The 25,745-nt window shown below is 40.9% G+C and overlaps 1 protein-coding gene, 1 long non-coding RNA gene and 23 other non-coding genes across 26 annotated transcripts; 1 reads left to right on the forward strand and 24 right to left on the reverse strand.

The window, feature by feature from the left end:
- Positions 1-444: 444 nt before the first annotated feature.
- TRNAP-UGG (transfer RNA proline (anticodon UGG)) lies at positions 445-516 on the reverse strand. The gene has a single exon. It is a non-coding gene; the product is annotated as a tRNA-Pro (tRNA).
- A 410-nt stretch (positions 517-926) lies between these two features.
- TRNAP-AGG (transfer RNA proline (anticodon AGG)) lies at positions 927-998 on the reverse strand. Its single transcript has one exon. It is a non-coding gene; the product is annotated as a tRNA-Pro (tRNA).
- Positions 999-2,373: 1,375 nt separating this feature from the next.
- On the reverse strand, positions 2,374-2,445 carry TRNAP-AGG (transfer RNA proline (anticodon AGG)). Its single transcript has one exon. It is a non-coding gene; the product is annotated as a tRNA-Pro (tRNA).
- Positions 2,446-3,017: 572 nt separating this feature from the next.
- Positions 3,018-3,089, reverse strand: TRNAP-AGG (transfer RNA proline (anticodon AGG)). Its single transcript has one exon. It is a non-coding gene; the product is annotated as a tRNA-Pro (tRNA).
- Positions 3,090-3,821: 732 nt separating this feature from the next.
- On the reverse strand, positions 3,822-3,893 carry TRNAP-AGG (transfer RNA proline (anticodon AGG)). The gene has a single exon. It is a non-coding gene; the product is annotated as a tRNA-Pro (tRNA).
- Positions 3,894-5,423: 1,530 nt separating this feature from the next.
- TRNAP-AGG (transfer RNA proline (anticodon AGG)) lies at positions 5,424-5,495 on the reverse strand. Its single transcript has one exon. It is a non-coding gene; the product is annotated as a tRNA-Pro (tRNA).
- A 411-nt stretch (positions 5,496-5,906) lies between these two features.
- On the reverse strand, positions 5,907-5,978 carry TRNAP-AGG (transfer RNA proline (anticodon AGG)). The gene has a single exon. It is a non-coding gene; the product is annotated as a tRNA-Pro (tRNA).
- Positions 5,979-6,228: 250 nt separating this feature from the next.
- Positions 6,229-6,300, reverse strand: TRNAP-AGG (transfer RNA proline (anticodon AGG)). Its single transcript has one exon. It is a non-coding gene; the product is annotated as a tRNA-Pro (tRNA).
- A 572-nt stretch (positions 6,301-6,872) lies between these two features.
- On the reverse strand, positions 6,873-6,944 carry TRNAP-AGG (transfer RNA proline (anticodon AGG)). Its single transcript has one exon. It is a non-coding gene; the product is annotated as a tRNA-Pro (tRNA).
- Positions 6,945-7,194: 250 nt separating this feature from the next.
- On the reverse strand, positions 7,195-7,266 carry TRNAP-AGG (transfer RNA proline (anticodon AGG)). Its single transcript has one exon. It is a non-coding gene; the product is annotated as a tRNA-Pro (tRNA).
- A 1,200-nt stretch (positions 7,267-8,466) lies between these two features.
- TRNAP-AGG (transfer RNA proline (anticodon AGG)) lies at positions 8,467-8,538 on the reverse strand. The gene has a single exon. It is a non-coding gene; the product is annotated as a tRNA-Pro (tRNA).
- A 250-nt stretch (positions 8,539-8,788) lies between these two features.
- Positions 8,789-8,860, reverse strand: TRNAP-AGG (transfer RNA proline (anticodon AGG)). The gene has a single exon. It is a non-coding gene; the product is annotated as a tRNA-Pro (tRNA).
- A 250-nt stretch (positions 8,861-9,110) lies between these two features.
- On the reverse strand, positions 9,111-9,182 carry TRNAP-AGG (transfer RNA proline (anticodon AGG)). Its single transcript has one exon. It is a non-coding gene; the product is annotated as a tRNA-Pro (tRNA).
- Positions 9,183-10,398: 1,216 nt separating this feature from the next.
- On the reverse strand, positions 10,399-10,470 carry TRNAP-UGG (transfer RNA proline (anticodon UGG)). The gene has a single exon. It is a non-coding gene; the product is annotated as a tRNA-Pro (tRNA).
- A 1,200-nt stretch (positions 10,471-11,670) lies between these two features.
- TRNAP-AGG (transfer RNA proline (anticodon AGG)) lies at positions 11,671-11,742 on the reverse strand. Its single transcript has one exon. It is a non-coding gene; the product is annotated as a tRNA-Pro (tRNA).
- A 250-nt stretch (positions 11,743-11,992) lies between these two features.
- Positions 11,993-12,064, reverse strand: TRNAP-AGG (transfer RNA proline (anticodon AGG)). The gene has a single exon. It is a non-coding gene; the product is annotated as a tRNA-Pro (tRNA).
- Positions 12,065-12,314: 250 nt separating this feature from the next.
- TRNAP-AGG (transfer RNA proline (anticodon AGG)) lies at positions 12,315-12,386 on the reverse strand. The gene has a single exon. It is a non-coding gene; the product is annotated as a tRNA-Pro (tRNA).
- Positions 12,387-13,602: 1,216 nt separating this feature from the next.
- TRNAP-UGG (transfer RNA proline (anticodon UGG)) lies at positions 13,603-13,674 on the reverse strand. The gene has a single exon. It is a non-coding gene; the product is annotated as a tRNA-Pro (tRNA).
- An 894-nt stretch (positions 13,675-14,568) lies between these two features.
- Positions 14,569-14,640, reverse strand: TRNAP-AGG (transfer RNA proline (anticodon AGG)). Its single transcript has one exon. It is a non-coding gene; the product is annotated as a tRNA-Pro (tRNA).
- A 572-nt stretch (positions 14,641-15,212) lies between these two features.
- TRNAP-AGG (transfer RNA proline (anticodon AGG)) lies at positions 15,213-15,284 on the reverse strand. The gene has a single exon. It is a non-coding gene; the product is annotated as a tRNA-Pro (tRNA).
- A 250-nt stretch (positions 15,285-15,534) lies between these two features.
- TRNAP-AGG (transfer RNA proline (anticodon AGG)) lies at positions 15,535-15,606 on the reverse strand. Its single transcript has one exon. It is a non-coding gene; the product is annotated as a tRNA-Pro (tRNA).
- Positions 15,607-15,856: 250 nt separating this feature from the next.
- Positions 15,857-15,928, reverse strand: TRNAP-AGG (transfer RNA proline (anticodon AGG)). Its single transcript has one exon. It is a non-coding gene; the product is annotated as a tRNA-Pro (tRNA).
- Positions 15,929-16,822: 894 nt separating this feature from the next.
- On the reverse strand, positions 16,823-16,894 carry TRNAQ-UUG (transfer RNA glutamine (anticodon UUG)). Its single transcript has one exon. It is a non-coding gene; the product is annotated as a tRNA-Gln (tRNA).
- Positions 16,895-19,629: 2,735 nt separating this feature from the next.
- LOC149647587 (uncharacterized) lies at positions 19,630-20,837 on the reverse strand. 2 transcript variants are annotated; one of them, XR_016371642.1, is made up of 3 exons: positions 20,226-20,837; positions 20,045-20,144; positions 19,630-19,799 (listed from the first exon to the last, which is right to left on the reverse strand). It is a non-coding gene; the product is annotated as an uncharacterized LOC149647587 (long non-coding RNA). The 2 variants fall into 2 exon arrangements; XR_016371641.1 differs by lacking the exon at positions 20,226-20,837 and having other exon boundaries at positions 20,045-20,190.
- Positions 20,838-22,232: 1,395 nt separating this feature from the next.
- Positions 22,233-24,182, forward strand: LOC149647588 (uncharacterized). The gene has a single exon (XM_089849358.1). The coding sequence runs from the start codon at positions 22,233-22,235 to the stop codon at positions 24,180-24,182; it is 1,950 nt and encodes a 649-aa protein (XP_089705484.1).
- The last annotated feature ends 1,563 nt before the right edge of the window (positions 24,183-25,745 follow it).

Here is a 25,745-nt window from a genome sequence, read left to right on the forward strand (position 1 = left end):
AAAGCGAGTATCATACCCCTAGACCAACGGACAATGTACGTAAGTAAAATATGCTCAACTCATAGGACTACCCTGTAATTAGTTGCAATTATACAGTCCCAAATCTACTTCTGCAAAAGCTCGGGTCCGTCTAGGATTTGAACCCGGGACCACTCGCACCCTAAGTGAGTATCATATCCCTAGACCAACGGACCGTTTGTTCGAGTAAAATATACCCAACTCATAGGTCTACCTTGTAGTTAGTTGCATTTAAATAGTTGCTAAATTAATTCTGAAAGAACTCGGGTCTTTCCGGGATTTGAACCCGGGACCACTCGCACCCAAAGCGAGTATCATACCCCTAGACCAACAGACAATCTGCGAAAGTAAAATATGCTCAACTCATAGGACTACCCTGTAATTAGTTGCAATTAAATAGTCACAAAACTACTTCTGCAAAAACTTGGGTCCGTCCGGGATTTGAACCCGGGACCACTCGCACCCAAAGCGAGTTTCATACCCCTAGACCAACGGACCATATGTGTAAGAAAAATGTGCTCAACTATTAGGCCTACCCTGTAAATAGTTGCAATTAAATAGTCACGAAACTATTTCTGCAAAAACTCGGGTGCGTCCGGGATTTGAAACCTAGAACACTCGCACACAAAGGGAGTATCATACCCCTAGACCAGCGCACCATGTATGGAATAGAAATATGCTCAATTCATAGGGCTACAAATTAGTTAGTTGCATTTAAATAGTCACTAAATTACTTCTTCAAAAACTCGGGTCCGTCCGGGATTAGAACCCGAGACCACTCGCACCTAAGCGAGTGTCATACTCCTAGAACAACGGACAATGTGCGTAAGTAAAATATGCTCAACTCATAGGACTACCCTGTAATTAGTTGCAATTATGTAGTCCCAAAACTACTTCCGCAAAATCTCGGGTCCGTCCGGGATTTAAACCCGGGACCACTCGCACCCTAAGCGAGATTCATACCCCTAGACCAACGGACCGTGTGTTCATGTAAAATATGCCCAACTCATATGTCTACCCTGTAGTTAGTTGCATTTAAATAGTTGCTAAATTACTTCTGAAAGAACTCGGGTCTGTACGGGATTTGAACCCGGGACCACTCGCAGCCAAAGCGAATATCATACCACTAGACAAACGGACAATGTGCGTAAGTAAAATGTGCTCAACTCATAGGACTACCATGTAGTTAGTGGCATTTAAATAATTTCTAAATTACAGCTAAAAGAACTCGGGTCTGTCCGGGATTTGAACCCGAGACCACTCGCGCCAAAGCGAGTATCATACCCCTAGACCAACGGACAATCTGCGTAAGTAAAATATGCTCAACTCATAGGACTACCCTGTAATTTGTTGCAATTAAATAGTCACAAAACTACTTTTGTAAAAACTCGGGTACGTCCGGGATTTGAAACGTAGAACACTCGCACCCAAAGCGAGTATCATACCCCTAGACCAGGGCACCATGTATGGAATAGAAATATGCTCAATTCATAGGGCTACAAATTAATTAGTTGCATTTAAATAGTCACTAAATTACTTCTGCAAAAGCTCGGGTCCGTCCGGGATTTGAACCCGGGACCACATGCACCCTAAGTAAGTATCATACCCCTAGACCAACGGACCGTGTGTTCGAGTAAAATATGCCCAACTCATAGGTCTACCCTGTAGTTAGTTGCATTTAAATAGTTACTAAATTAGTTTTGAAAGAACTCGGGTCTGTCCGGGATTTGAACCCGGGACCACTCGCAGTCAAAGCGAGTATCATACCCCTAGACCAACGGACAATGTACGTAAGTAAATTATGCTCAACTCATAGGACTACCCTGTAATTAGTTGCAATTATACAGTCCCAAAACTACTTCTGCAAAAGCTCGGGTCCGTCTAGGATTTGAACCCGGGACCACTCGCACCCTAAGTGAGTATCATATCCCTAGACCAACGGACCGTTTGTTCGAGTAAAATATACCCAACTCATAGGTCTACCTTGTAGTTAGTTGCATTTAAATAGTTGCTAAATTACTTCTGAAAGAACTCGGGTCTGTCCGGGATTTGAACCCGGGACCACTCGCAGCCAAAGCGAGTTTCATACCCCTAGACCAACGGACAATCTGCGTAAGTAAAATATGCTCAACTCATAGGACTACCCTGTAATTAGTAGCAATTAAATAGTCACAAAACTACTTCTGCAAAAACTCGGGTCCGTCCGGGATTAGAACCCGAGACCACTCGCACCTAAGCGAGTGTCATACTCCTAGAACAACGGACAATGTGCGTAAGTAAAATATGCTCAACTCATAAGACTACCCTGTAATTAGTTGCAATTATGTAGTCCCAAAACTACTTCCGCAAAATCTCGGGTCCGTCCGGGATTTGAACCCGGGACCACTCGCACCCTAAGCGAGATTCATACCCCTAGACCAACGGACCGTGTGTTCATGTAAAATATGCCCAACTCATAGGTCTACCCTGTAGTTAGTTGCATTTAAATAGTTGCTAAATTACTTCTGAAAGAACTCGGGTCTGTACGGGATTTGAACCCGGGACCACTCGCAGCCAAAGCGAATATCATACCACTAGACAAACGGACAATGTGCGTAAGTAAAATGTGCTCAACTCATAGGACTACCCTGTAGTTAGTTGCATTTAAATAATTTCTAAATTACAGCTAAAAGAACTCGGGTCTGTCCGGGATTTGAACCCGAGACCACTCGCGCCCTAAGCGAGTATCATACCCCTAGACCAACGGACAATCTGCGTAAGTAAAATATGCTCAACTCATAGGACTACCCTGTAATTAGTTGCAATTAAATAGTCACAAAACTACTTTTGTAAAAACTCGGGTACGTCCGGGATTTGAAACCTAGAACACTCGCACCCAAAGCGAGTATCATACCCCTAGACCAGGGCACCATTTATGGAATAGAAATATGCTCAATTCATAGGGCTACAAATTAATTAGTTGCATTTAAATAGTCACTAAATTACTTCTGCAAAAGCTCGGGTCCGTCCGGGATTTGAACCCGGGACCACTCGCACCCTAAGTAAGTATCATACCCCTAGACCAACGGACCGTGTGTTCGAGTAAAATATGCCCAACTCATAGGTCTACCCTGTAGTTAGTTGCATTTAAATAGTTGCTAAATTAGTTTTGAAAGAACTCGGGTCTGTCCGGGATTTGAACCCGGGACCACTCGCAGTCAAAGCGAGTATCATACCCCTAGACCAACGGACAATGTACGTAAGTAAAATATGCTCAACTCATAGGACTACCCTGTAATTAGTTGCAATTATACAGTCCCAAAACTACTTCTGCAAAAGCTCGGGTCCGTCTAGGATTTGAACCCGGGACCACTCGCACCCTAAGTGAGTATCATATCCCTAGACCAACGGACCGTTTGTTCGAGTAAAATATACCCAACTCATAGGTCTACCTTGTAGTTAGTTGCATTTAAATAGTTGCTAAATTACTTCTGAAAGAACTCGGGTCTGTCCGGGATTTGAACCCGGGACCACTCGCAGCCAAAGCGAGTTTCATACCCCTAGACCAACGGACAATCTGCGTAAGTAAAATATGCTCAACTCATAGGACTACCCTGTAATTAGTTGCAATTAAATAGTCACAAAACTACTTCTGCAAAAACTCGGGTCCGTCCGGGATTAGAACCCGAGACCACTCACACCTAAGCGAGTGTCATACTCCTAGAACAACGGACAATGTGCGTAAGTAAAATATGCTCAACTCATAAGACTACCCTGTAATTAGTTGCAATTATGTAGTCCCAAAACTACTTCCGCAAAATCTCGGGTCCGTCCGGGATTTGAACCCGGGACCACTCGCACCCTAAGCGAGATTCATACCCCTAGACCAACGGACCGTGTGTTCATGTAAAATATGCCCAACTCATATGTCTACCCTGTAGTTAGTTGCATTTAAATAGTTGCTAAATTACTTCTGAAAGAACTCGGGTCTGTACGGGATTTGAACCCGGGACCACTCGCAGCCAAAGCGAATATCATACCACTAGACAAACGGACAATGTGCGTAAGTAAAATGTGCTCAACTCATAGGACTACCATGTAGTTAGTGGCATTTAAATAATTTCTAAATTACAGCTAAAAGAACTCGGGTCTGTCCGGGATTTGAACCCGAGACCACTCGCGCCAAAGCGAGTATCATACCCCTAGACCAACGGACAATCTGCGTAAGTAAAATATGCTCAACTCATAGGACTACCCTGTAATTAGTTGCAATTAAATAGTCACAAAACTACTTTTGTAAAAACTCGGGTACGTCCGGGATTTGAAACGTAGAACACTCGCACCCAAAGCGAGTATCATACCCCTAGACCAGGGCACCATGTATGGAACAGAAATATGCTCAATTCATAGGGATACAAATTAATTAGTTGCATTTAAATAGTCACTAAATTACTTCTGCAAAAGCTCGGGTCCGTCCGGGATTTGAACCCGGGACCACATGCACCCTAAGTAAGTATCATACCCCTAGACCAACGGACCGTGTGTTCGAGTAAAATATGCCCAACTCATAGGTCTACCCTGTAGTTAGTTGCATTTAAATAGTTACTAAATTAGTTTTGAAAGAACTCGGGTCTGTCCGGGATTTGAACCCGGGACCACTCGCAGTCAAAGCGAGTATCATACCCCTAGACCAACGGACAATGTACGTAAGGAAAATATGCTCAACTCATAGGACTACCCTGTAATTAGTTGCAATTATACAGTCCCAAAACTACTTCTGCAAAAGCTCGGGTCCGTCTAGGATTTGAACCCGGGACCACTCGCACCCTAAGTGAGTATCATATCCCTAGACCAACGGACCGTTTGTTCGAGTAAAATATACCCAACTCATAGGTCTACCTTGTAGTTAGTTGCATTTAAATAGTTGCTGAATTACTTCTGAAAGAACTCGGGTCTGTCCGGGATTTGAACCCGGGACCACTCGCAGCCAAAGCGAGTTTCATACCCCTAGACCAACGGACAATCTGCGTAAGTAAAATATGCTCAACTCATAGGACTACCCTGTAATTAGTTGCAATTAAATAGTCACAAAACTACTTCTGCAAAAACTTGGGTTCGTCTGGGATTTGAACCGGGGACCACTCGCACTCAAAGCGAGTATCATACCCCTAGACCAACGGACCATGTAGAAATATGCTCAATTCATAGGGCTACAAATCAATTAGCTGCATTTAAATAGTCACTAAATTACTTCTGCAAAAACTCGGGTCCCTCCGGGATTTGAACCCGGGACCACTCGCACCCTAACCGAGTATCATACCCCTAGACCAACGGACCGTGTGTTCGAGTAAAATATGCCCAACTCATAGGATTACCCTGTAGTTAGTTGCATTTAAATAGTTGCTAAATTACTTCTGCAAAAACTCGGGTCCGTCCGGGACTTGAACCCGGGTCCACTCGCACCCTAACCGAGTATCATACCCCTAGACCAACGGACCGTGTGTTCAAGAAAAATATGCCCAACTCATAGGTCTACCCTGTAGTTAGTTGAGTTTAAATAGTTACTAAATTACTTCTGAAAGAACTCGGGTCTGTCCGGGATTTGAACCCGGGGCCACTCGCAGTCAAAGCGAGTATCATACCCCTAGACCAACGGACAATGTGCGTAAGTAAAATATGCTCAACTCATAGGACTACCCTGTAATTAGTTGCAATTATACAGTCCCAAAACTACTTCTGCAAAAACTTGGGTCCGTCCGGGATTTGAACCCGGGACCACTCAAACCCAAAGCGAGTATCATACCCCTAGACCATCGGACAATGTGCGTAGGTAAAATATGCTCAACTCATAGGACTACTCTGTAATTAGTTGCAATTATATAGTCCCAAAACTACTTCCGCAAAATCTCGGGTCCGTCCGGGATTTGAACCCGGGACCACTCGCACCCTAAGCGAGTATCATACCCCTAGACCAACGGACAATCTGCGTAAGTAAAATATGCTCAACTCATAGGACTACCCTGTAATTAGTTGCAATTAAATAGTCACAAAACTACTTCTGCAAAAACTCGGGTGCGTCCGGGATTTGAAACCTAGAACACTCGCACCCAAAGGGAGTATCATACCCCCAGACCAGCGCACCATGTATGGAATAGAAATATGCTCAATTCAAAGGGCTACAAATTAATTAGTTGCATTTAAAAAGTCACTAAATTACTTCTGCAAAAGCTCGGGTCCGTCCGGGATTTGAACCCGGGACCACTCGCACCCTAAGTAAGTATCATACCCCTAGACCAACGGACCGTGTGTTCGAGTAAAATATGCCCAACTCATAGGTCTACCCTGTAGTTAGTTGCATTTAAATAGTTGCTAAATTAGTTTTGAAAGAACTCGGGTCTGTCCGGGATTTGAACCCGGGACCACTCGCAGTCAAAGCGAGTATCATACCCCTAGACCAACGGACAATGTACGTAAGTAAAATATGCTCAACTCATAGGACTACCCTGTAATTACTTGCAATTATACAGTCCCAAAACTACTTCTGCAAAAGCTCGGGTCCGTCTAGGATTTGAACCCGGGACCACTCGCACCCTAAGTGAGTATCATATCCCTAGACCAACGGACCGTGTGTTCGAGTAAAATATACCCAACTCATAGGTCTACCTTGTAGTTAGTTGCATTTAAATAGTTGCTAAATTAGTTTTGAAAGAACTCGGGTCTGTCCGGGATTTGAACCCGGGACCACTCGCAGTCAAAGCGAGTATCATACCCCTAGACCAACGGACAATGTACGTAAGTAAAATATGCTCAACTCATAGGACTACTCTGTAATTAGTTGCAATTATATAGTCCCAAAACTACTTCCGCAAAATCTCGGGTCCGTCCGGGATTTGAACCCGGGACCACTCGCACCCTAAGCGAGTATCATACCCCTAGACCAACGGACAATCTGCGTAAGTAAAATATGCTCAACTCATAGGACTACCCTGTAATTAGTTGCAATTAAATAGTCACAAAACTACTTCTGCAAAAACTCGGGTGCGTCCGGGATTTGAAACCTAGAACACTCGCACCCAAAGGGAGTATCATACCCCCAGACCAGCGCACCATGTATGGAATAGAAATATGCTCAATTCAAAGGGCTACAAATTAATTAGTTGCATTTAAAAAGTCACTAAATTACTTCTGCAAAAGCTCGGGTCCGTCCGGGATTTGAACCCGGGACCACTCGCACCCTAAGTAAGTATCATACCCCTAGACCAACGGACCGTGTGTTCGAGTAAAATATGCCCAACTCATAGGTCTACCCTGTAGTTAGTTGCATTTAAATAGTTGCTAAATTAGTTTTGAAAGAACTCGGGTCTGTCCGGGATTTGAACCCGGGACCACTCGCAGTCAAAGCGAGTATCATACCCCTAGACCAACGGACAATGTACGTAAGTAAAATATGCTCAACTCATAGGACTACCCTGTAATTAGTTGCAATTAAATAGTCACAAAACTACTTCTGCAAAAACTTGGGTCCGTCTGGGATTTGAACCCGGGACCACTCGCACCCAAAGCGAGTATCATACCCCTAGACCAACGGACCATGTAGAAATATGCTCAATTCATAGGGCTACAAATTAATTAGTTGCATTTAAATAGTCACTAAATTACTTCTGCAAAAACTCGTGTCCGTCCGGGATTTGAACCCGGGACCATTCGCACCCTAAGCGAGTATCATACCCCCAGACCAACGGACCGTGTGTTCGAGTAAAATATGCCACCTCATAGGTCTACCCTGTAGTTAGTTGCATTTAAATAGTTGCTAAATTACTTCTGAAAGAACTCGGGTCTGTCCGGGATTTGAACACGTGACCACTCGCAGCCACAGCGAGTATCATACCCCTAGACCAACGGACAATCTGCGTAAGTAAAATATGCTCAACTCATAGGACTACCCTGTAATTAGTTGCAATTAAATAGTCACAAAACTACTTCTGCAAAAACTTGGGTCCGTCTGGGATTTGAACCCGGGACCACTCGCACCCAAAGCGAGTATCATACCCCTAGACCAACGGACCATGTAGAAATATGCTCAATTCATAGGGCTACAAATTAATTAGTTGCATTTAAATAGTCACTAAATTACTTCTGCAAAAACTCGGGTCCCTCCGGGATTTGAACCCGGGACCACTCGCACCCTAAGCGAGTATCATCCCCTAGACCAACGGACCATGTGTTCAAGAAAAATATGCCCAACTCATAGGTCTACCCTGTAGTTAGTTGAATTTAAATAGTTACTAAATTACTTCTGAAAGAACTCGGGTCTTTCCGGGATTTGAACCCGGGACCACTCGCAGTCAAAGCGAGTATCATACCCCTAGACCAACGGACAATGTGCATAAGTAAAATATGCTCAACTCGTAGGACTAACCTGTAATTAGTTCAAATTATACAGTCCCAAAACTACTTCTGCAAAAGCTCGGGTCCGTCCGGGATTTGAACCTGGGACCACTCGCACCCTAAGCGAGTATCTTACCCCTAGACCAACGGACCGTGTGTTCGAGTAAAATATGCCCAACTCGTAGGTCTACCCTTTAGTTAGTTGAATTTAAATAGTTACTAAATTACTTCTGGAAGAACTCGGGTCTGTTCGGGATTTGAAACCGGGACCACTCGCAGCCAAAGCGAGTTTCATACACCTAGACCAACGGACAATCTGCGTAGGTAAAATATGCTCAACTCATAGGACTACACTGTAATTAGTTGCAATTAAATAGTCACAAAACTACTTCTGCAAAAACTCGGGTCCGTCCGGGACTTGAACCCGGGTCCACTCGCACCCTAACCGAGTATCATACCCCTAGACCAACGGACCGTGTGTTCAAGAAAAATATGCCCAACTCATAGGTCTACCCTGTAGTTAGTTGAGTTTAAATAGTTACTAAATTACTTCTGAAAAAACTTGGGTCCGTCCGGGATTTGAACCCGGGACCACTCAAACCCAAAGCGAGTATCATACCCCTAGACCATCGGACAATGTGCGTAGGTAAAATATGCTCAACTCATAGGACTACCCTGTAATTAGTTGCAATTATACAGTCCCAAAACTACTTCCGCAAAATCTCGGGTCCGTCCGGGATTTGAACCCGGGACCACTCGCACCCTAAGCGAGTATCATACCCCTAGACCAACGGACAATCTGCGTAAGAAAAATATGCTCAACTCATAGGACTACCCTGTAATTTGTTGCAATTAAATAGTCACAAAACTACTTCTGCAAAAACTCGGGTGCGTCCGGGATTTGAAACGTAGAACACTCGCACCCAAAGGGAGTATCATACCCCTAGACCAGCGCACCATGTATGGAATAGAAATATGCTCAATTCAAAGGGCTACAAATTAATTAGTTGCATTTAAAAAGTCACTAAATTACTTCTGCAAAAACTCGGGTCCGTCCGGGATTTGAACCCGGGTCCACTCGCACCCTAACCGAGTATCATTCCCCTAGACCAACGGACCGTGTGTTCAAGAAAAATATGCCCAACTCATAGGTCTACCATGTAGTTAGTTGAGTTTAAATAGTTACTAAATTACTTCTGAAAGAACTCGGGTCTGTCCGGGATTTGAACCCGGGGCCACTCGCAGACAAAGCGAGTATCATACCCCTAGACCAATGGACAATGTGCGTAAGTAAAATATGCTCAACTCATAGGACTACCCTGTAATTAGTTGCATTTATACAGTCCCAAAACTACTTCTGCAGAAGCTTGGGTCCGTCTGGGATTTGAACCTTGGACCACTCGCACCCTAAGCGAGTATCATACCCCTAGACCAACGGACAATCTGCGTAAGTAAAATATGCTCAACTCATAGGACTACCCTGTAATTAGTTGCAATTAAATAGTCACAAAACTACTTCTGCAAAAACTTGGATTCGTCCGGGATTTGAACCCGGGACCACTCGCACCCAAAGCGAGTATCATACCCCTAGACCAGCGCACCATGTATGGAATAGAAATATGCTCAATTCATAGGGCTACAAATTAATTAGTTGCATTTAAATAGTCACTAAATTACTTCTGCAAAAACTCGTGTTCGTCCGTGATTTGAACCCGGGACCACTCGCACCCTAACCGAGTATCATACCCCTAGACCAACGGACCATGTGGTCAAGAAAAATATGCCCAACTCATAGGTCTACCCTGTAGTTAGTTGAATTTAAATAGTTACTAAATTACTTCTGAAAGAACTCGGGTCTGTCCGGGATTTGAACCCGGGACCACTCGCAGTCAAAGCGAGTATCATACCCCTAGACCAACGGACAATGTGCGTAAGTAAAATATGCTCAACTCATAGGACTACCCTGTAATTAGTTGCAATTAAATAGTCACAAAACTACTTCTGCAAAAACTTGGGTCCGTCCGGGATTTGAACCCGGGACCACTCGCACCCAAAGCGAGTATCATACCCCTAGACCAACGGACCATATGTGTAAGAAAAATGTGCTCAACTAATAGGTCTACCTTGTAGTTAGTTGAGTTTAAATAGTTACTAAATTACTTCTGAAAGAACTCGGGTCTGTCCGGGATTTGAACCCGGGACCACTCGCAGCCAAAGCGAGTATCATACCCCTAGACCAACGGACAATCTGCGTAAGTAAAATATGCTCAACTCATAGGACTACCCTGTAATTAGTTGCAATTAAATAGTCACAAAACTACTTCTGCAAAAACTTGGGTCCGTCTGGGATTTGAACCCGGGACCACTCGCACCCAAAGCGAGTATCATACCCCTAGACCAACGGACCATGTAGAAATATGCTCAATTCATAGGGCTACAAATTAATTAGTTGCATTTAAATAGTCACTAAATTACTTCTGCAAAAACTCGTGTCCGTCCGGGATTTGAACCCGGGACCATTCGCACCCTAAGCGAGTATCATACCCCCAGACCAACGGACCGTGTGTTCGAGTAAAATATGCCACCTCATAGGTCTACCCTGTAGTTAGTTGCATTTAAATAGTTGCTAAATTACTTCTGAAAGAACTCGGGTCTGTCCGGGATTTGAACACGTGACCACTCGCAGCCACAGCGAGTATCATACCCCTAGACCAACGGACAATCTGCGTAAGTAAAATATGCTCAACTCATAGGACTACCCTGTAATTAGTTGCAATTAAATAGTCACAAAACTACTTCTGCAAAAACTTGGGTCCGTCTGGGATTTGAACCCGGGACCACTCGCACCCAAAGCGAGTATCATACCCCTAGACCAACGGACCATGTAGAAATATGCTCAATTCATAGGGCTACAAATTAATTAGTTGCATTTAAATAGTCACTAAATTACTTCTGCAAAAACTCGGGTCCCTCCGGGATTTGAACCCGGGACCACTCGCACCCTAAGCGAGTATCATCCCCTAGACCAACGGACCATGTGTTCAAGAAAAATATGCCCAACTCATAGGTCTACCCTGTAGTTAGTTGAATTTAAATAGTTACTAAATTACTTCTGAAAGAACTCGGGTCTTTCCGGGATTTGAACCCGGGACCACTCGCAGTCAAAGCGAGTATCATACCCCTAGACCAACGGACAATGTGCATAAGTAAAATATGCTCAACTCGTAGGACTAACCTGTAATTAGTTCAAATTATACAGTCCCAAAACTACTTCTGCAAAAGCTCGGGTCCGTCCGGGATTTGAACCTGGGACCACTCGCACCCTAAGCGAGTATCTTACCCCTAGACCAACGGACCGTGTGTTCGAGTAAAATATGCCCAACTCGTAGGTCTACCCTTTAGTTAGTTGAATTTAAATAGTTACTAAATTACTTCTGGAAGAACTCGGGTCTGTTCGGGATTTGAAACCGGGACCACTCGCAGCCAAAGCGAGTTTCATACACCTAGACCAACGGACAATCTGCGTAGGTAAAATATGCTCAACTCATAGGACTACACTGTAATTAGTTGCAATTAAATAGTCACAAAACTACTTCTGCAAAAACTCGGGTCCGTCCGGGACTTGAACCCGGGTCCACTCGCACCCTAACCGAGTATCATACCCCTAGACCAACGGACCGTGTGTTCAAGAAAAATATGCCCAACTCATAGGTCTACCCTGTAGTTAGTTGAGTTTAAATAGTTACTAAATTACTTCTGAAAAAACTTGGGTCCGTCCGGGATTTGAACCCGGGACCACTCAAACCCAAAGCGAGTATCATACCCCTAGACCATCGGACAATGTGCGTAGGTAAAATATGCTCAACTCATAGGACTACCCTGTAATTAGTTGCAATTATACAGTCCCAAAACTACTTCCGCAAAATCTCGGGTCCGTCCGGGATTTGAACCCGGGACCACTCGCACCCTAAGCGAGTATCATACCCCTAGACCAACGGACAATCTGCGTAAGAAAAATATGCTCAACTCATAGGACTACCCTGTAATTTGTTGCAATTAAATAGTCACAAAACTACTTCTGCAAAAACTCGGGTGCGTCCGGGATTTGAAACGTAGAACACTCGCACCCAAAGGGAGTATCATACCCCTAGACCAGCGCACCATGTATGGAATAGAAATATGCTCAATTCAAAGGGCTACAAATTAATTAGTTGCATTTAAAAAGTCACTAAATTACTTCTGCAAAAACTCGGGTCCGTCCGGGATTTGAACCCGGGTCCACTCGCACCCTAACCGAGTATCATTCCCCTAGACCAACGGACCGTGTGTTCAAGAAAAATATGCCCAACTCATAGGTCTACCATGTAGTTAGTTGAGTTTAAATAGTTACTAAATTACTTCTGAAAGAACTCGGGTCTGTCCGGGATTTGAACCCGGGGCCACTCGCAGACAAAGCGAGTATCATACCCCTAGACCAATGGACAATGTGCGTAAGTAAAATATGCTCAACTCATAGGACTACCCTGTAATTAGTTGCATTTATACAGTCCCAAAACTACTTCTGCAGAAGCTTGGGTCCGTCTGGGATTTGAACCTTGGACCACTCGCACCCTAAGCGAGTATCATACCCCTAGACCAACGGACAATCTGCGTAAGTAAAATATGCTCAACTCATAGGACTACCCTGTAATTAGTTGCAATTAAATAGTCACAAAACTACTTCTGCAAAAACTTGGATTCGTCCGGGATTTGAACCCGGGACCACTCGCACCCAAAGCGAGTATCATACCCCTAGACCAGCGCACCATGTATGGAATAGAAATATGCTCAATTCATAGGGCTACAAATTAATTAGTTGCATTTAAATAGTCACTAAATTACTTCTGCAAAAACTCGTGTTCGTCCGTGATTTGAACCCGGGACCACTCGCACCCTAACCGAGTATCATACCCCTAGACCAACGGACCATGTGGTCAAGAAAAATATGCCCAACTCATAGGTCTACCCTGTAGTTAGTTGAATTTAAATAGTTACTAAATTACTTCTGAAAGAACTCGGGTCTGTCCGGGATTTGAACCCGGGACCACTCGCAGTCAAAGCGAGTATCATACCCCTAGACCAACGGACAATGTGCGTAAGTAAAATATGCTCAACTCATAGGACTACCCTGTAATTAGTTGCAATTAAATAGTCACAAAACTACTTCTGCAAAAACTTGGGTCCGTCCGGGATTTGAACCCGGGACCACTCGCACCCAAAGCGAGTATCATACCCCTAGACCAACGGACCATATGTGTAAGAAAAATGTGCTCAACTAATAGGTCTACCTTGTAGTTAGTTGAGTTTAAATAGTTACTAAATTACTTCTGAAAGAACTCGGGTCTGTCCGGGATTTGAACCCGGGACCACTCGCAGCCAAAGCGAGTATCATACCCCTAGACCAACGGACAATCTGCGTAAGTAAAATATGCTCAACTCATAGGACTACCCTGTAATTAGTTGCAATTAAATAGTCACAAAACTACTTCTGCAAAAACTTGGGTCCGTCTGGGATTTGAACCTGGGACCACTCGCACCCAAAGCGAGTATCATACCCCTAGACCAGGGCACCATGTATGGAATAGAAATATGCTCAATTCATAGGGCTACAAATTAATTAGTTGCATTTAAATAGTCACTAAATTACTTCTGCAAAAACTCGGGTCCGTCCGGGATTTGAACCCGGGACCACTCGCACCCTAACCGTGTATCATACCCCTAGACCAACGGATCGTGTGTCCAAGAAAAATATGCCCAACTCATAGGTCTACCTTGTAGTTAGTTGAGTTTAAATAGTTACTAAATTACTTCTGAAAGAACTCGGGTCCCTCCGGGATTTGAACCCGGGGCCACTCGCAGTCAAAGCGAGTATCATACCCCTAGACCAACGGACAATGTGCGTTAGTAAAATATGCTCAACTCATAGGACTACCCTGTAATTAGTTGCATTTAAATAGTTGCTAAATTACTTCTGAAAAAACTCGTGTCTGTCCGGGATTTGAACCCGGGACCACTCGCAGCCACAGCGAGTATCATACCCCTAGACCAACGGACAATCTGCGTAAGTAAAATATGCTCAACTCATAGGACTACCCTTTAATTTGTTGCAATTATATAGTCCCAAAACTGCTTCTGCAAAATCTCGGGTCCGTCCGGGATTTGAACCCGGGACCACTCGCAACCTAAGCGAGCATCATACCCCTAGACCAACGGAACGTGTGTTCATGTAAAATATGCCCAACTCATAGGTCTACCCTGTAGTTAGTTGCATTTAAATAGTTGCTAAATTACTTCTGAAAGAACTCGGGTCTGTACGGGATTTGAACCCGGGACCACTCGCAGCCAAAGCGAGTATCATACCCCTAGACAAACGGACAATATGCGTGAATAAAATGTGCTCAACTCATAGGACTACCCTGTAGTTAGTTGCATTTAAATAATTACTAAATTACAGCTGAAAGAACTCGGGTCTGTCCAGGATATGAACCCGGGACCACTCGCAGCCAAAGCGAGTATCATACCCCTAGACCAACGGACAATCTGCGTAAGTAAAATATGCTCAACTCATAGGACTACACTGTAATTAGTTGCAATTAAATAGTCACAAAACTATTTTTGCAAAAACTCGGGTACGTTCGGGATTTGAAACCTAGAACACTCGCACCCAAAGCGAGTATCATACCCCTAGACCAGGGCACCATGTATGGAATAGAAATATGCTCAATTCATAGGGCTACAAATTAATTAGTTGCATTTAAATAGTCACTTAATTACTTCTGCAAAAACTCGGGTCCGTCCGGGATTTGAACCCGGGACCACTCGCACCCTAACCGAGTATCATACCCCTAGACCAACGGACCGTGTGTCCAAGAAAAATATGCCCAACTCATAGGTCTACCTTGTAGTTAGTTGAGTTTAAATAGTTACTAAATTACTTCTGAAAGAACTCGGGTCTGTCCGGGATTTGAACCCGGGACCACTCGCAGTCAAAGCGAGTATCATACCCCTAGACCAACGGACAATGTGCGTAAGTAAAATATGCTCAACTCATAGGACTACCCTGTAATTAGTTGCATTTATACAGTCCCAAAACTACTTCTGCAAAAGCTCGGGTCCGTCCGGGATTTGAACCCGGGACCACTCGCACCCTAAGCAAGTATCATACCCCTAGACCAACGGACCGTGTGTTCGAGTAAAATATGCCCAACTCATAGGTCTACCCTGTAGTTAGTTGCATTTAAATAGTTGCTAAATTACTTCTGAAAGAACTCGGGTCTGTCCGGGATTTGAACCCGGGACCACTCGCAGTCAAAGCGAGTATCATACCCCTAGACCAACGGACAATCTGCGTAAGTAAAATATGCTCAACTCATAGGACTACCCTGTAATTTGTTGCAATTATATAGTCCCAAAACTACTTCTGCAAAATCTCGGGTCCGTCCGGGATTTGAACCCGGGACCACTCGCACCCTAAGCGAGTATCATACCCCTAGACCAACGGACAATCTGCATAAGTAAAATATGCTCAACTCATAGGACTACCCTGTAATTAGTTGCAATTAAATAGTCACAAAACTACTTTTGCAAAAACTCGGGTACGTTCGGGATTTGAAACCTAGAACACTCGCACCCAAAGCGAGTATCATACCCCTAGACCAGGGCACCATGTATGGAATAGAAATATGCTCAATTCATAGGGCTACAAATTAATTAGTTGCATTTAAATAGTCACTAATTTACTTCTGCAAAAACTCGGGTCCGTCCGGGATTTGAACCCGGGACCATTCGCACCCTAACCGAGTATCATACCCCTAGACCAACGGACCGCGTGTCCAAGAAAAATATGCCCAACTCATAGGTCTACCTTGTAGTTAGTTGAGTTTAAATAGTTACTAAATTACTTCTGAAAGAACTCGGGTCTGTCCGGTATTTGAACCCGGGACCACTCGCAGTCAAAGCGAGTATCATACCCCTAGACCAACGGACAATGTGCGTAAGTAAAATATGCTCAACTCATAGGACTACCCTGTAATTAGTTGCATTTATACAGTCCCAAAACTACTTCTGCAAAAGCTCGGGTCCGTCCGGGATTTGAACCCGGGACCACTCGCACCCTAAGCAAGTATCATACCCCTAGACCAACGGAACGTGTGTTCATGTAAAATATGCCCAACTCATAGGTCTACCCTGTAGTTAGTTGCATTTAAATAGTTGCTAAATTACTTCTGAAAGAACTCGGGTCTGTACGGGATTTGAACCCGGGACCACTCGCAGCCAAAGCGAGTATCATACCCCTAGACAAACGGACAATATGCGTAAATAAAATGTGCTCTACTCATAGGACTACCCTGTAATTAGTTGCAATTAAATAGTCGCAAAACTACTTCTGCAAAAACTTGGGTCCGTCCGGGATTTGAACCCGGGACCACTCGCACCAAAAGCGAGTATCATACCCCTAGACCAACGGACTATATGTGTAAGAAAAATGTGCTCAACTCATAGGCCTACCCTGTAAATAGTTGCAATTAAATAGTCACAAAACTACTTCTGCAAAAACTCGGGTGCGTCCGGGATTTGAAACCTAGAACACTCGCACCCAAAAGGGAGTATCATACCCCTAGACCAGCGCACCATGTATGGAATAGAAATATGCTCAATTCATAGGGCTACAAATTATTTAGTTGCATTTAAATAGTCACTAAATTACTTCTGCAAAAACTCGGGTCCTTCCGGGATTTGAACCCGGGACCACTCGCACCCTAACCGAGTATCATACCCCTAGACCAACGGACCGTGTGTTCAAGAAAAATATGCCCAACTCATAGGTCTACCCTGTAGTTAGTTGCATTTAAATAGTTGCTAAATTACTTCTGAAAGACCTCGGGTCTGTCCGGGATTTGAACCCGTGACCACTCGCAGCCACAGCGAGTATCATACTCCTAGACCAACGGACAATGTGCGTAAGTAAAATATGCTCAACTCATAGGACTACCCTGTAATTAGTTGCATTTATACAGTCCCAAAACTACTTCTGCAAAAGCTTGGGTCCGTCTGTGATTTGAACCCGGGACCACTCGCACCCTAAGCGAGTATCATACCCCTAGACCAACGGACCGTGTGTTCGAGTAAAATATACCCAACTCATAGGTCTACCTTGTAGTTAGTTGCATTTAAATACACTCTTAAAAATTTCTGTTCTGAAACTGTTCTTTGATGAACTATTTAGTTCTATAAAAAACGACTTTTGTTCCAGCTGGTAAAAAACTGTTCTTTCGGTAGCTTGCAAGTTCAAATCAGAACTGGAGTCTCTCTGAAAACAATTTTAAGTTTTGCTGACAACAGTTCTTAAAATCATATGTTCCAAATAGAACGAAATTTAGTTCTAAGGGTGTGGCTTTTCATTTCGTTCTGGTATGAACAATTTATAGGCCGTATCAGAACAGTTTTAAATTGCAAACACTGCATTTTTTAAGCCTTTATTTTCTAACACTTTGAAGTCAATACCTATTGTTAGATATCTAACAAATTTAATTTGACATCTATTTCTACGAAAACATTAACTACAAACATTGTATTAAAATGTATTTCACATTCTGTATGTATTCGCTTGGTGGCGGCATCAACAACATCAGTACTGTTCTTACAATGAAGTAATTTTTGTTCCAACCTGGAACTACTTCATGGAACAGTTATTATAAACGAATTGGATGAGGGTTGAATTTAAATTCTATACGGAAATTCACCCGTACTTTATAAAATTGGTAATGTAATGTCTGATAAAGGGTTACGGTTTATCCTGGAAGAATATGAAGTAGCCCGTATCAAATGCGGTTAATTTGAGTATAACAAAACAAAATCCTATTGAAAATCATGGCATTTTTTAGGTTTTTTCGTAGCCAATAAACGCATAAGATAAAAATTTGAATTATTAGCCTCATCTCACTGTTAGAAATCCATATGCCAAATTTTACGCCGACAAAATCACTAATTTTCAGAATATTTCAAGTTGAGGTTCGGACACTCAAAAATGTGTTTAACTGATTTGAATTAAAGCTGATTCTCAATAGATTCTTTATGATTCTTATTAATCTCATAATTTTATATAAACCTATACTGTATTTCTTGAAAGGTTCACGCGATTCCCGCTATTTCCTACTGTTTTGCAAGATTCTCAATTAATTTCTTTATTATTCATGATTCACAATGAAATATCTTATTTCAAATGCCTTAAAAATGAGCAGTTATTTCTTGATATTTATTAATTATTAAAATATTGCAAAGTACTTCCTAAAAATTGGACGATTTCCAGATGGTTCTCAAAAAATTATAGATTACACAGACTTCAATATACTCCCAATTTAAATGCTTCGGAATTTTAGTGTATTTACGGACTTACTCCCGATTTGAGGTTATTTATGATTCGCATAGATTAACGAAGACTTTCTTTTGTTTCTCCAGATTTAAGTGATTTGTCGGAATTAATGCAATTTTAAGATTTCATTCAGATTAATACTTTTAACGGAACTAGATTTAATGGAGTAACAACACCCCCACTTGATACCTATCGAAAGTTGGACTCTTCCACACTATCGGACACTCTTGCGTTACTGTTGATTTACCTGTAAAAACGGGTTTTCTAAGGGTGAACTTAGTGTTTCTAACGTTACAAGAGAGTATATGGGAAGAACAAACACGACTTCTAGTTTTTTCTTCTTCTAAGAAATAGTCCTTTTATCCCGTGATGGTAACAACGCGTGGTTAGGGAGGTAAAAATACGAGTAGGGGGGAGAATTCACTTCTGAATAACCTTCCCCATTGAAAAGTAAAATACCGTATGGGGGCGCGTTCCCCAAAGTAAATGGAAAGGAACAGCCCTGGCGAGAGTGGACTGAGCGTCGTACAGCGAGAAGAGCTGGCTTTAGCAAATCCGGAAGTGTCCAAATAGTAAGTAGATGTAATTTTAGTTGCAACAAAATTTCCCCATTCACAATTTGCTGAAATGAAAACTTTTCTTTTAGGTGTTTTATTACATATAGATCGAAAGATAGTTTGAATTGTTCACTCAAACTAGGTAAGTGTATTTATATTTACAAACTGTAATTTTTTGCATAGCATGTTCGCGGTTCTTTTCTGGGATAGCTCTATACGCAGATGTTTCCAAATACCATGTCAGTGTGTCCACCCCCATGATAGTGCGTTCAGGAAGACGGTTTTTAAAAATATTATTTTATTTACTTTTTAAATTATTTTATTTACAAAAATCGTAGTCAGCGTCTTCGCTATCTTGGCCCAAACTTGGCAGACTGTCTATGTTTGCTCTTATAGAGCACTGACTATCTTCTGGACAGTCTGTAATCTGAGTTTGAGTTCCAACACTAAATTACAAACAATATGCACCTATAGTTCATAGTTGGCCTTAAGTGACTAAGGAAGCTTGCGGGTTTTACAAGTCTAGAAATTAGTATATGTTCTTAATTGTTACGGGCGAGCAAAACGTTTTTGAAAGCAAACTTCCGAACAGTCGCTTTAATATGCTTGTAGTACCCAAAAGTGTTACCAAATTGACGAATGGTATGGGGGGGGGGTTCACTATCACAAAAAAGTTGAAGCTGTTGATTACCCAATTTTTGGTCGTTTTCTACTGCTTTGGAGCAGCAAATTTAAATCCTCATGCAACTCCGCGTTCTCTTCTTTTAATCGTCGAATAACAGCTTTGTACTCTATGTCAAATATAAATATAATAATAAAATAATACAACATTTAAAAAATAAACGGATTATCAGAAAAAATTTAGAACTTACCATTAACCTCTTTTTCATGCTTTCTTTTTAATTCATCTAATTCATGTTTCTTTTGTGACTCTTGCACATTAAGTTCTCTTTTCAATTGAAAAATTGATTCTTCTTTGGCTAAAGATATTCATAAACCAAGCTTATTATTTTTCCTTTTCAAGTGTAAATCTAACGTGTTTAACGTTTGGGTTCACTTTTAATTTCTTTACTGTGCTCCCTCCTCAATTTTACTATTTGGTTCTCCAAAATTGCTCGGGTTCCAGCTTCTGACGCTCTAATCTAAAAAACGGCTAAGTAATTTTAGTTTGTGTGTTTCGGTATTCCACTACTAGGTACTTCATATTACTTACTTTCGAAAGCCATCCATTTCCTTTAGACATAATAATTCAGATTTTTCCTAAAACCGAAAACTTCAACTGAAAACTATCTAAAAAACTATAAATATCTCAATAATTTCTGAGGGAGCGTGACGGTGTGAAATCGACGTAGATCTATTAAAGCAAATCTCGACGGTCTAAAATGAGATTATTCGAATGATGAAAATATTTTTTCTCTTTGAATGTTGGAAGTCGCGAAGGAATTAGGTAGGTCGTACCCTGTCGCTTGCATTGGGGAGGGGGAGGTTAAAGGGAAAGAAAATAGTTCTAGTTTCTAGGGCTAGGACATTTGCTGAAATTTCCCATTAAAATCTCTATAGGGTCTTTGCGCGAGAGTAAAAAGGGAGAAGAAATAGGGGGCGAAAAACGGTTTTCAGGGCATGTCAACATGGCGTCCCAACGTGGCCAGAGCGGGCAGCCGGCAAGCGGAGAGGAAAGGAGGTAGGTAACCTGACGTCACGCGCAAAGACCCTATAGCTTAAGACTCCGACAGCTCGGGTTTGGAAACTATTTGCCAGTTTCTCGGTCTTTTACTCCTTTGCTTTTGTTGCGCCTTTGCCACACTCTACGATAAAATCCAAGGACAGCCAAACTTCTCTCCATCCCAGCCCTCTCATTTTAGTTACTGTCAAACTTATCAGTAGGGAAAATAGCTCAGAAAAGAGATGCCCTGTTCTTGGAAAATCGAGCCCTCCGTGGAGATAAAACACCTGCATTTGGAAAATTGTACAAGCCGTTCCTTTACTTTGCAAGCTAGAACTTTTTCAAAATGAATTTTAGGCCTAACCAAAAGAGAGAAAGTCAGACAATTTTTACAAGGCAAAATATATAGCCCAATTTCAAATGGAGTCTCGAACGGAGGTAATGGCTCAAATTTCCACCCTGGTTTTAGAATTGGTCTATAGTCGGCCAATGTTTAGCAAGGACTTTAAGAGGCTGATTATATTCGATTTAACCGAGATTATTTAGAGCAAACCGGCTTTCTAAAAATAAACTAGGAAAAGTCAAAAAGAAACACTAAATATCGGTACTAGCAGGGTAGTATTATAAGGGAGGTCATAATTTCCATAATAGACACCTGTCTTCCATAATTAAATCTTTATTGCAGTATATGCTCATAACCTGAATTTATTGTTTAGTTTAACACTGAGGTCCATTTCTTTTACAACAGAATTCCTTTGATATTGACAAATACTGCTGTACATTTGGACACAATGGCTAAAGAAATAAGCCGATACTCTTGCTCTATATGTAATGCAACGAGGCACACCCTAGGAAAGCACTTGTCTCATGTTAAAAATCTTCACATGACAAGTGCTTTCTTTCGAATAACTTGTGCAGTTGGTGGATGCGGAGTTGGATACAAAAACTTTGAGTCTTACAAAAAACATGTCTATCGCAAACACAATTTTCAAGAACAGAAGAGGTTGATAGCGATGATTTAGATTATGAAACTGAGCCACAAGTTAACATTGGTCACATAAATGCTGAAAAATTAGAAAGGGCAAGGCCTGAGTATCAAGCAGCTATGCTTATGTTAAAGATCAGAGAAAAATATAAGATTCCACTATCAACGGCAAACGATATTTCTAATGATTTCTTTAATTTTTTTGAAAGTTATGTTAATACTTGTAATGAAATGGGAGGGATTTATATGTCTGAACCAGTGCTGCAGATTTTAAAAAGCGAACATCGTTTAAATTCTTTCTGTAAAAGTTCCCTGAATTTAATAGAGGCACAAGAGCACTACTTAGGTTCTAGAATTGTTAAAAGAAAGGAAGTTCGAGACACATTTATGGTAGTACCGTTACTTCCCTTGCTTCAGATGTTACTTCAACACGATGATATATTTCAAAATATTGTAGAGAACTCAGATCATGCTAGGTCAGGTGCAGTGTTGAAAGCTTATAATGATGGTGAAATTTTTAAACGACATGGCTTTTTTGCCAAGCAAAATAACATTTGTTTAAATTTAAACTATTATTTGGATGAAGTCGAGGTGTGCAATCCGTTAGGCGGCAAAAGAGGGCTTCATAAATTAACATTAGTTTATTTTACTATCGGAAATGTTAGCCCATCAAAAAAAAGCAAGCTCAGCCAAATATACCTATCGGCTATTGCTAAATATAAAGATGTAGAAAAATATGGTTATGATATGGTTTTCAAACCAATCTGTGAAGATCTTAAGAGTCTTCAAACACGAGGGTTTTATTTATCCAAGTATGATTTTCATGTAACTGGAACCGTTGGAACAATTTACGCTGACAATCTTTCAAGCCACTCATTTGGTGGTTTTAGTACAAATTTCTCGCATAATCGAATCTGTAGATTTTGCATGGCCAAAAAAGAGGAAATTTATTCCATATTTGAAGAGACAAAATATATCCTGAGAACGGAGGAAGTACATAATTATCACTTATCTCAGGTTAAGCTTAACACTGACAATAAGATTATTTATGGTGTTAATAAAGAGTCCCCGTTTCAAACCCTACCACATTTCAAAATAACCGAATCTCTTCCGCCTGACATAATGCATGATATTTTTGAAGGCGTTGTGCCAAAAATTTTAAAGATAGTAATTAAGTCCATTGTTAAAGAAGGATACATGTCCTTGGACTTAATTAATTGGAAAATTCAGAACTTCAGCTATGGGGAACTTGAACTGAAAAATAGACCAGTACCTTTAAATAAAAGTATTTTATCACCTCAAGGAAAGATAATTGGTAGTGCGTCACAAAATAAATGTCTCTTTTACATTCTTCCCATAATATGCGGAAATGCTGTTCCAAAAGACAACAAATACTGGATGCTATTACTAATTCTCACAGAAATTGTTCAAATTGTAATAGCGCCCATTATTTGTAGGTCGTGGCTCGCCTATTTAGAAAGAATTGTTAAAGACTTTAGTGATTTGTTAAAGGAAATATCCCCTCAATCATTTATACCGAAAATGCATTTCCTCATTCATTATGCCCGTCTAACTGAACAATTCGGACCCTTGATCAACTTTTGGTGTATGAGATTCGAGGCAAAACATCAATATTTTAAAAACTTGGCAGCTAAAGTAAAAAACTTTAAAAATATTGGAAAAACACTAAGTCAAAGACATCAACACATGCTTTGTTGGCAGCAGAGTGGTAGTTGTAGCTTTGAAACAGAATTTGACCACGGTAAAGCATCGATAATGTCATTTAAAATACTCCCTCGAAGTTTGAGAGAAAAACTCTTAGAATTTTTGCAGCTGGAAGAAGAACCCAGTACTGTTCTTGCTTTGAAATTTTTAGTTCATGACAACGTGAAATATAAAAAAGATTTTCTTTTCATTACTTCGATTTTATTGGACGATGTACCTGTTTTTTTTAATGTGGTCTATGTCCTAAAAGTGAACCTTTCACATGTAATTTGTGGACGAATTTATGAAATCATTGAATACGAAAATCATTTAGCTTCTTATTGCGTGAAAGATGGCGGAATTTGGAAAATAATTTACCCAGATGATATTCTGGCGCATACTCCACTCAAATTGCATCACTGCGAAGGGAAATATTACGTAAAATTAGAACATTGGCTCTTTCAGGACAATGAGTGAAATGCAATACCACGTGACTTGCAACGAGTCGAAGTTAGTTCTTTCTATTGATTCAAGTTCAACAGTTCCAATGTTAATCGAAAGTGTCACTCGTGAATTCGAAAAAAAAATTGATTATCTACAACAATATTCGTCAGAGTGGGAAGATTGGATCAACATAAAAAAAACTGACGATTTACCTGCTGATAAAACAAAGCTAAGAGCTATTCCAGAAATTGATTGCTTAGAAATTTCTCAGAATAATAGTACTATGCAAATCAACAACTCCAGAAGGTAAGCATTTTTATATAAAACCAATAAGATAAAATGAAAATCGCCACCTTTTCACCTTAGTTAATGTGTCCAAAAATATGGGCAGATTTCGGAAAATTGTCTTTATGTTGTGTCCGAAATATTAAATCAATATATAAATATATAAATATATAAATATTTATATATTTATATATTTATATAACAAACAATTGTATTCATTTTATGTGAAATATCGTATAGTCAGTCTCGTATATTTATTAAGATCAAGAAATGGACCGAGAAACGTGTAACACTATCGTGGCACGCTCCTTGTCTTGCGTCTCAATTTTCGCATCGCGCGCAAATTTTATCAAATCTAGCCATAAATTTCATTCAACACGGAACGTGCCACAAGAATTTTGTTAACTAAAAGGCAGGGCGTTATGCGATTGGTCGGAGATCCTAATTTCAAATTAGCCTTGAAATCTGAACCTAATTTGAATTTTAAAATCATTCGGAAGTATTTCCTGAATATTTCACTACGAAGAATGGTCTTATAATTAGTAGATGAACCGATAAAAAATAACTTGATTTTCACTTCACCCTCCCTTTATACGTGCTAATTAATCGTTTAAAATTTTAGATGTAACTAATTTTAAGCGCGAAATAACTACAGCACTACACTTCTCTTCGAGTTTGTTAAACACAATATTTTTACACAGTAAAAAGATAGTTTTCCAAAAAATTAAACAAATTCTTGAAATAAGTGTTCTTTATACACAAACGTAGTTCTGGAGTATCGAGTTCTCAAGCATCCAGTTCCCCTTTATCATTACAACAATGCACTGAAGAAGATTCATTAGAAGTTGATTCAGAGGAACTAAAAGAGCTTCCCCTGCCGACTGATTACAATATACCATCATTTCCCATGGATATAGAAAATATGATAAAAGGAAAAAACTCTGACGTGTTTCTTAAGAAGAACAGGTCCAACATTCTTTGCGCTCTGTACGAGTCTCTTCGTCAATTCAAATTGTAAGGCATAGCGAAGTTATTGTTAATTTTATTGACATTAAGAAATCTTGGCCAGGGAATTATTAGATAAATGAGCATGAAAATTTAGGCTATTTTTAAAACAACTTGGTAAATCTTTAGTGGATTTTCCGTAACCAAAACAATTAGCCGAATGGATAAAACACTTGGTGTATATAATTATAACCATTAAGGTCTATTCGTTTCTAGGTTTCCATCACACGATGATAAGGTGAGAGTATGTGTTGAACTCATAAAAAAGTACAAATTCCTTAAGGATAAAAACAATTTACAAAGCTG

This window comes from Phalangium opilio, unplaced genomic scaffold (genome assembly GCF_054372755.1).
Source record: "Phalangium opilio isolate 3A_F unplaced genomic scaffold, DU_Popi_V2 ptg000088l_1, whole genome shotgun sequence".
Classification (NCBI taxonomy): Eukaryota; Metazoa; Arthropoda; class Arachnida; order Opiliones; family Phalangiidae; genus Phalangium; species Phalangium opilio.

Excerpts from the sequence above, each read along its gene's own strand:
- LOC149647588 (XM_089849358.1), top strand. The coding sequence starts at position 22,233 with ATGGGAGGGATTTATATGTCTGAACCAGTGCTGCAGATTTTAAAAAGC.